The following is a 9,399-nucleotide window of genomic DNA, read 5'->3' on the forward strand; positions in this document are numbered from 1 at the left end:
CAGTAGACGTGAGAATTAAAGTTTTAATATATGGAAATAGCAGAGTTTCCAGAAAATGTTTAAATCATTAAATGTTAGGTGAATTCTCCTCACGACAAATAATTTGATATATCGAAGCGAAACGGATTAAACTGCTCGACATCCGGGGATTATGGGACAAGATTGATTGCTTATGTTAGACGAATTGCTTTGCTAATACATTCTCATGTTTAATTGTAATTTTTTTTTATAAATCATCCGTCATCAATCTATTGGGAATTATATTAAAATGCGAAATAGAATTTTCAAGTAAATCTCTCAATGTGAGGCGTGACGCGACCGCGAAAGAAGTCCAATAACCCTCGCCCTGAGGGTAAACCCCCGATGGGTCCGAAACTATTCGGTGCCGCCACCGGAAAAATAGACGTGAGTGATAGTTGTAAAATAATTAGTTATCTTTCTCAGTTTCAAATAAATAATTACTTAATCTACTGTTAGTTATAATTTCCGTAACATTTGACTGACGGTTAATAAAATTTTATTATCGGTAACTAGAAACTCTTGATTTAAAAAGTATTACTAATTAAAAAGTTAGAACTAATTAACTTACTTGGATCCTGTCTATATTAATTAACGCTAACGAAGAGTTCTTAGTAATGGTTCATTAAAATAAAGTAAACATTTACATTTAAAACAAAACACAAAAAACAAAACAAAATCAGACCTAAACAAATTCTCTCTCAAATACGTAGCAAAAAGACCATTTATTTACAATATATTTTGTATTTTTACTAGTATGTTAAAATAGTTAGAAAGTTAGAATATTTGATGTTTAAAAATGCAAGATTTGCATAGTTTTTTTTTTAAGTAAAGTAGAGTCCTTTTAACATACCGATCCTGTATTCAACGCGCATGAAAGGATTTTTTTAAAGGAAGACTTTGCCCACAGCTTTCCCATCCCGTTCAAATGAAAGCTATGAAAAGGTATTTAAAAAGCTTTTCATATCTACGCTGTGCGATGCATTTCCCTTTATCTCTTAGCAAATCTGTATTAACTACTTATATTCGCTGTTATTACTTACTTTATATTGCTTTTTTCAGTTATTTTAGTAATGTTATAAATGCGAAAGTATAGATGGAATGTTTGCTAGAGTTTGTAATCTAAATTGCTGAACGGATCTCGATGAAATATGGCTCAGGTGTAGAGGATAGTCTGGAAGAACACATAGGCTACTTTCTTTTGTTTTCTTTTATACTAAGCGGACAGAATTGCGGACGTAAGCTAGTTGTTGTATTAATGTTTGATATACTTACACACTAACTTCCGTACTCAGAATTGTTAAATAGTCACTGAGAGGTTACACTAATCTATTTCAAAAACTTTAAATACCTTGCTTTAGTCACTATTTAATAATTGGGGAGGATATTGCTAAGTGTTTTGCTCCAAATTGAATCTATATCATACTAAATAAATTGTATCATACTAATTTTATAAATGCGAAAGTTTAGATGGATGGATGGATGTTTGTTAGAGTTTGTAGCCTAAACGGCTGAACAGATGTCGATGACATTTTGTGTAGATGTAGAGGGTAGTCTGGAAGAATACATAGGCTACGCACTTTTGATTTTTTAATTCCACGCGGACGAAGTCACAGGCAAAAGCTAGTTTCTTATGTTAAATTTGTTTTTTCTATTTTTAACATATTTAGTAATTCGTTCAAACAAATGAGGAAAACACAATAAACAAAACGTACTCTTCAAAGGGGCTAAACATTGAAAAAAAAAAAGAAAAGTGTAGAGTCTCTCAGAACAATAGGTCGTTCTTTGTGAGAGCTATTTCTTAGAAAACACGTATAAAAATACTAACAACATGATGGTCACATGTTTAAATAACACATTAACAGTTTTTTTTACATTTTTTATTCATCATCATAATTTGTAACTTAAATGAGTCCAAAACCTGTTTTCTAGATTCTAGGACGTCAGGAGATAGACTATCTTGTATGTAAGTATAACACGAGCGGAGATATGAAAAACTTCACCATATTGCGGAAATTAGAACTGATTTTCGTATAATTATAAATGGTAAAGAATTATTAACTGGCTTTTTATTCTGTTGTGGCTATATGTACTTATTTTTCAGGTCAATTTTGCAAAACTAAAGGAATAAAATCTGCAAGCATAATTTCCCTGAGAAAGATTCCATAATTAAAAAGAAATAAAGTTAGTAAGCGAAATGGTACGTCATTTAGAACGCTCATCACACGAGTGCTTTTGTTCTGAAAGCTCTCAGTAAAAAGTTTCTCCGTTGTATAAAGTATAATAAAAAGAACATCATCACAACCATTTTAATTATAATACGGATTGTGCTAAAATTTGTATTCACTATTATAAAAGAACAGAAAATTAAAAAAAAAGTTATGCTTAAAATCCACAAGTCTAAGATTCGAGTTTATCAAGAATCGAATAAAAAAAAAAACATTTTCCTTTTTCCCTTCACTCTTACACCGTCAATTGTTTTTTAATGTTGAAAAAAAAGAAAAACGACAACAAAAGTCATAACCTTAGTGATATTTGAACGGCATTTGATAAATGCGCTTAATGTAAGAAACAATTACTGAAAGCGTTTGACCTCTGCGTGTTTGGATTCCTAATTATTCACAATTTTCACTAATTTCGTTTGACAAAATCACAAAGTATAAACCAGTTAGTATGTAATTAAGTTTATAAATTGCATTTGCTTGATTTGTATAAATTCCGATTTAAAATTGCTCCAAATATATGAAATAAGGTGTTTTACAAGCTAATGGAATTAAATAAAATACATGTATAATACTATATTTTCATTTAATGATTTAAAATTATTTTCCTCTTAATACATCAATCATTAAGCATTTGAACAACTTTATAAGGGCGTAGTCACATTTGAGTGTTTATTTTTAATTCAACAATATTTACTATTCTATTTACAAATAAACATTTCTATTATTTAATGAAAAATTAATACTGATATTATAAAGCACATACTTTTACATAAGCTTATATACATTTTTACATTCAAGGCAATTTGATAAACTAACATTTACTAAATTTATCGATATGATATCATTTATATGCTTTTTATATATTTAGAAAAGAGTTTATTGACAGTATTATTCAATTAATTGGATATTTTAATGGGAAACTATCACAGGAATATAAACTTATTGGCATAACAAATAAACAAGTGAAAGTCAACACAAAGATGTTCATTGGTAAATGTCTATGTGCTCTAATAAAAGTGTAATAATATCATTTACAATTAATATACTAAATTTAAGTAAAATAAATATATTAATATAAAAATGGATCAATTTCTGTAATAAATAAATAAACGAAACCTGTATCTTGTCAATACTAGTGTACTTAACTATACTTTAATTAAACAAATGACTATTATAATAAAAAAATGCCATTTTTATTTAACACAATACTAAAATACACGTTGGACAAATAAAATAAAATGTAAAGAATAAATATACATCAAGAGTTTGTACTTTCTATTATCTTATATTTGATATTCATAGTAATCAAGCTATATCTAAATGTTTTCACCTTTTGTCTTTCATTTATTGTTACAATAATACTGTATTATCTTTACCTACTAACGAGTCACATCAAGTAAATATATACTTCGTTATATACCAAAAATCTCATTAACAACAATGCTTTTGAAATACATAAAACAAGTGAAAACTCATGAGGGAAAAACAAAACACAACTTCACTAACCATTAGGCCTTTTATATAAAAGACTAGAGGATATGAAGAATTATTTAAAAATAGTAATAAAGGGTCGTTATTTTTAAATGCCTATAACTAAATATCTAAGTTACTTTTAAGTATACAAATTTATTAACATGTACAGATTCACTACAACTTTGTTTAAATGGATGTAACATACACTGAGGTAATTAAAAATATTAACCTCCCGTTTTCCTAATTGACTCCATTTATTGACGCTAAATTGATAAACTTAACTACAGGAAGTACATAATTTTCTACGTAACTAACAATTGACAACACTCTTAACGCTAAAAAACTTTAGCTGGGCTCTGGCTGAAAGCTTTTAAGCGTAAATCTACAGTAAAACGAAAATAAAACGATCATTTATGACTACATAAAAATAGACATCTTTGATTCAATTTACGACTTTAAAATAATCGTAACATTTAAGATTTCTTAACAAATTTGACATTTTCTTTCAGGAATACGAATTAATATAATTTTATCTAGAAATATAAAGAGACTTTTACATAAATCTATCTATTAATATTTACAATAACTTTTATTGTCAGTTCCGAACTTCAAAGATGGAGTAAATTCCTTAAAACTATAAAACGTATTCACTATATTATATACATCTTGTAACTACGTATATGTATTACTAATATTTATTAAATGTTTTTTTTTACTCCAATTTTCAACATAGAAAAGTTATGCTATACTTTAAAACATCTTCGATTTAAAATCTATACATCCAAAGCATTTAAATTTATAAACTTGTATTGTCTTATAACCATATCTCCTTTGAGATTTTTATGTGCGTAACAATTTTATATGAACACTGTACGTGTATGTTTACGCATTTTTATAGCCAACATACATGGACTAGGTGATGTGGAAATCGCCCCGTAAGAGTCTCGTGAAAGTCTTCTTGAATTGCTGATTCGCTAACGCATAGCAAAACGGATTGATCGGACTATTAGCGTAACATAAGAAGTAAGAGAACATATAAATATGTTTGTTAATACAAGGCGGGTCAGTACAGAAACCTTCCACTAGAGCTAAAATATGATATGGTGTCCAGCAAACGACGAAAGCACCTAAAATGAACGATATGGTTCTAAATGCTTTTCGTGCCCTGTTTTCCGATTTGGATTTCTGTCTACCAATGCTTGGAAATAAACCGTCGCGTTTCGAACGTTTTGATTTTAATTTTTTGCCAATGTTTTTAACGAATTCCTTCTTGGAGTCGGAACGGCCAGTACCACTGACTGCTGGACTTGAAACTTCACTACTTTCGATCGCCATACTTACACCTGGTGTTAATCGCATAGGGGCTGCTTTATTTTCGACTTCTTTAGGGGGCAGAGATTCATTATTATTGGAAGATGATGAGACAAGGGTTATCACGGGCTTGGGTCGTTCTCCTGGAGTCAAACTTACCTCAGTATTAACTTTAACGGGTGGTGAAGGAGATACATTAGTTTTGGGTTGTGACACTTGAGCTTCAGCTGTTGCTCGTATAAGAGCAGCCTGCAATAACGAAGTGTTTGTTACATTACCCGAAATAATCGGGGGAGATGATGGTTCGGTAGCTGTGGGGAAGGTGATTGACGAAGGTGGGCTTTCATTGGTAGGTGAAGGTACGTTAACTGAACTCTCATCCATATATCTCAAATCTGCACCATCCATTCCTACAAGCACATCGTAAGTACTTCCGTCGCCTCTTATTAGTTTAATAATTCTAGTTCTAGATGATTCGGAATGAGATGGTGGGCTTTCAGACACTGTTGGGCTGCATCTGAATTCTGATGGAGGGGGAATGATTCTTTGAGCAATTGTAGTTGATACCTCTCTTTCAGATGGTGTTGCAAGTCCTGAAGAATCTGGCGATATAACACTAGCGGAGGATGTGGTAACTGGTGCTGATATATATCTATTACTTTGAAATGTATCTGGGTTCTCAGTATCTAGAAGGCTTTTCTCAGATATTTGTGACAAGGATGTTTTCGGTTTATCAAGCTTATCAAGAACTGGGGACTGTTTTACGTCAGTTTTTAATAGCATGCCACCGTTTAAGCGCATATTGTTTAGTAAGTGCATTGCACCGGTTTGCATCACTAAATTTGCCACTGATGGTCGCTTTTTTACATTACATTGAGTAGTACTCTCGTCATCGGAATCAAAGGCCGGGCTACTTGATCTCTCTGCCTCTACTTGATCTTCTTTCTTGTCTCCATCAGATTCAGCAGTTGTCGATGTACCAGTAGCCGTAGCGCTACTTTTGTGAGCTGATGACTTTTGACTAGAATTAGAATCTGAAGATCCGCCTAAGTTAAGTAATGGGGCAGCTAAAGATCCTTTTGCTGTGGAATCTTTTTGTTCGGTTTCAGATACCTTCACCTGATCTTCACTGGAAATGGTAGGTTTTGGTAAGCCCGCCATACCAGCAGCCCGCCCGGCCATACCAGACATTACTCCAGCGCTTAAAGCGACCATCGACTGCATCTTCCTTTGTTTCGCTTCGCTTTTCTTTTGCATATCGTAAGCAGTTTTAAAAATACCTGCATATAATACAATAAGGACAAAAAGTGTAGTCCAATAATAACCTATTATTAAAGCTGTGTTAAATATAGGATCTTTTAAAAATTGAACGGCGCATTCACCTTCCTGTAAATCCCTATAGCCCACAAAGTGTTCCCAACCAAAAATGGTTGTGAAGAACAATAAAGCTGGTATTATCCAGGTCACAGTAACCATCCAAATGACACGATTTTTCGTTCTCCACGCTCTATATCGTGCTGCTATCTTTACGCTACAAAATCTGTCGACTGTTATTAGTAAAACAGTATATTGTGATACTAGGCATACTGTGTAATCCACTGATAGCCATAAATCACAGAGTAATGGGCCTAGATGCCAGTATCCTTTTAATACATAATCTGTGTAGAATGGAAGTGATAAAGTACCTGCAATAAAAGTTAATTTTATTCCTAATCTTTAGTATTAATGTCCTTACAACTATGGTGTCACCACATACCTATGAGTAAATCAGTAGCGGCAAGGGAAGCGATGAAGTAGTTGCTAGGTTGTCGTATTGTTCGGTCCACGAGGAAGGCCAAAAGAACGAGTACGTTTCCACTGACGGTCAGGAGAATAACCAGCACCAAGCATGTGGCAAAAATGACTGCCAACCAAAGTGGGAATGGCGGTAGCACGGGTTCCTATGGAATTGAAGAATATGTTAATAGTACTTAGTATATCATATTGAAGCATAGTAAGGAAGTAGGCATTTTAGTATCACTATTGGAATAATGACGGATGTAATTTATTTAAAAAGACTAGACTTGAAAGACTCGTCACATACTAAGTATTTTGTTTTCTATTTGTTGAGACAGTAGAGACATTTTGTCGAAGTTGACTCAAGTTTTAACCAGATGTTAGAGATATCGCAAAACTAACATAACATTAGGCGTATTTAGTTTTGTACAACTATAACAATATGAGGGATGGCCCAGGTATTGTGTAGGTAATAATGGCGCTCCGTTGGCGACATTCCCTCGCCTCGGCCGTGACATAAACACATGATAATGTTCACAATCGATTTGCCGTCAGCACTCGCTGAACAATATTCAACGGGCTTGTTGTTCAAGTTATGAAACGTTTTACATTTCGAATGCTATGTTTGTTTCGCTTTCAAGATTACTTTGTTTATATTAAATGAGTTTTGTTAAACTTTCATAACGTAGTTTATAATGGCTATGAATATTAAATATTTTGTGTTACTCATTTACAACTGCTATCATTTTAAACTTGTTTTGAAATTAATTGCGGTAAACATTTATTTTTTAATGTTTCTTATACACAAAGTTATAAAAGTATCCAGCTAATTTGTTGCCACAGATTTAAAGCACTTTATACCAATAAACCTTTCAAACTTAGTAATATTAGTTCTTACTAATGCGGAAGTTTAGCTTAAGATGGATGCATGTCAATTGATCTCGGTTAAATTTGGCATAGACGCACCAGTCTGGAAGAACACATATGCTACTATTTTTTTTTTATATTCCTTGCCGACGGTTTTGCGTTTGTGCAAAGTGTTTTGTTTCTACTTTTGACGTTGTAAGATCGTCTACTCACCAAAGTGCCATCCCCACTGAGACCTGTATCTATAGTGGTATTGTAATAATAAAGATCGGTGTCGTTCGTGCTATTGGAGATCAGGTAACCCTGGCATTCGGGATACGAAGAAGATGGCACGCAAGTCCGTTGTTTGAATTTTTGTAATTTCCTACAAAGATAAAGAAATATGTGCTAATTGTTGTTGTGATTAGAGATTATTTTGCTTTGAAACAATGCGTTTAAAACATTTTTTTATGTTAAATCATATGCAGTTTTAAGTGTTATTATAGTAAAGAATGTAAAAAAGTATAATTAGAAACCATTGCGTGATGAAGCTCGTGCCGATAGCGTAGATAGGGGTGGAGCGGTTGACGTCAGTCGCCTCTGTGCCGTTCATTGTTCTGTGCTGATGATTGCGGTTGTATCACACCTGCTTTGTAAATGCGTAAATATGTTCGTCTTCAACTTTGTTAGGATTGTACCTGTAACAAAAAGATGTGTTTCGAATATTATGAATAATTTGTAGGTTATGATTCGTCATGAAGTGGACATTCAATTCATATCACAGTGACGTCATTTATGGGAAGATAAATATAGTGTAGTTCTCCCCTCATTTTTATCAATATGACTATATCATTATAGAAGTTGACGGTAGGTGAATTAAATTCAATTTTCATTACTATAAATGAGATTTCTTTGTTCCTCACAAGTGTCAGTGATAAGGCTGCGTGCAGATTGTCGTTAGCTGTCCGCAGCCGGCGGGCGTCTGTGTCATCCATGCGACCGCGCCCTTACCTCATCTGCAAAGTAAGCGACGGTCGGGTGGCTGCGTTTGATCGTGCAACCGGAAACAGACAAGTGGCACGTTGCAAAGCTAATCTCTAAAGATATGTAAATGTTGCTGAACGATTTTGAATATCGCCAGTTTATTATTGGCCTTCTCTAACTATAAATGTCTAATTATATCTATGGATGACATTTTTTACATTAGACAGTGCCATCTGTTTCTGGTGACGTCTGAAAGAAGCTTAAGGGCTGCACTTGATTGACAGTTTGTTGTTAAATTATCTCAGCCGTTTATGTTGTAAATTTTCCTATTTGTCAAGTTAATGTGAGGAATTGTATTAGGTTAATAAAATATTTTCAGAATATTTGATAGAGAGTTAAGATTAATATGTGAAACGAGACACGATGCCGGAGGCAAATTACGTTAACACCGCTCACAAATGATATTTCGTGTTGGATTAAATGATAAGCCATCTACATACACCCGACTTATAAATTAATAATTATGTTAGACGAATTTATATTATACCTACGTTACGTATCTGAAATTTAATCTCGGTATGTTCGAATTTCAAAAAACTACATGTAAAGAATAACTTTTTTTGTAATCCAATAAAAATTGTCCCGATTTCTAGTACAGCTACATAGATAATTAGTAAAAAACAAAACCGACTTCCAAACAAAATACACGAAAAACAAAACAAAATGCACTAAAAACAAAACAAAATACACCAAAAACAATAAATTT

General features: G+C 32.9%; 1 protein-coding gene across 1 annotated transcript; it reads right to left on the reverse strand.

Annotated features, from left to right (window-relative positions):
* Nucleotides 1-4,628: 4,628 nt before the first annotated feature.
* On the reverse strand, nucleotides 4,629-8,262 carry LOC106106043 (muscarinic acetylcholine receptor M5). Its single transcript, XM_013286571.1, has 5 exons — nucleotides 8,186-8,262; nucleotides 7,884-8,034; nucleotides 6,784-6,967; nucleotides 6,410-6,712; nucleotides 4,629-6,307 (listed from the first exon to the last, which is right to left on the reverse strand). The coding sequence occupies exons 1-5, from the start codon at nucleotides 8,260-8,262 to the stop codon at nucleotides 4,629-4,631; spliced, it is 2,394 nt and encodes a 797-aa protein (XP_013142025.1).
* Between the last annotated feature and the right edge of the window lie 1,137 nt (nucleotides 8,263-9,399).

The sequence above is a fragment of the Papilio polytes genome, unplaced genomic scaffold (genome assembly GCF_000836215.1).
Source record: "Papilio polytes unplaced genomic scaffold, Ppol_1.0 DF822511.1, whole genome shotgun sequence".
Taxonomy (NCBI): domain Eukaryota; kingdom Metazoa; phylum Arthropoda; class Insecta; order Lepidoptera; family Papilionidae; genus Papilio; species Papilio polytes.

Excerpts from the sequence above, each read along its gene's own strand:
- LOC106106043 (XM_013286571.1), bottom strand. The coding sequence starts at position 8,262 with ATGAACGGCACAGAGGCGACTGACGTCAACCGCTCCACCCCTATCTAC. Across the intron at positions 8,035-8,185 it reads ACGAGCTTCATCACGCAATG|GAAATTACAAAAATTCAAAC; the intron begins GTTTCTAATTAT and ends TTATCTTTGTAG. Across the intron at positions 6,308-6,409 it reads CTATAGGGATTTACAGGAAG|GTATTTTTAAAACTGCTTAC; the intron begins GTGAATGCGCCG and ends TATTATATGCAG.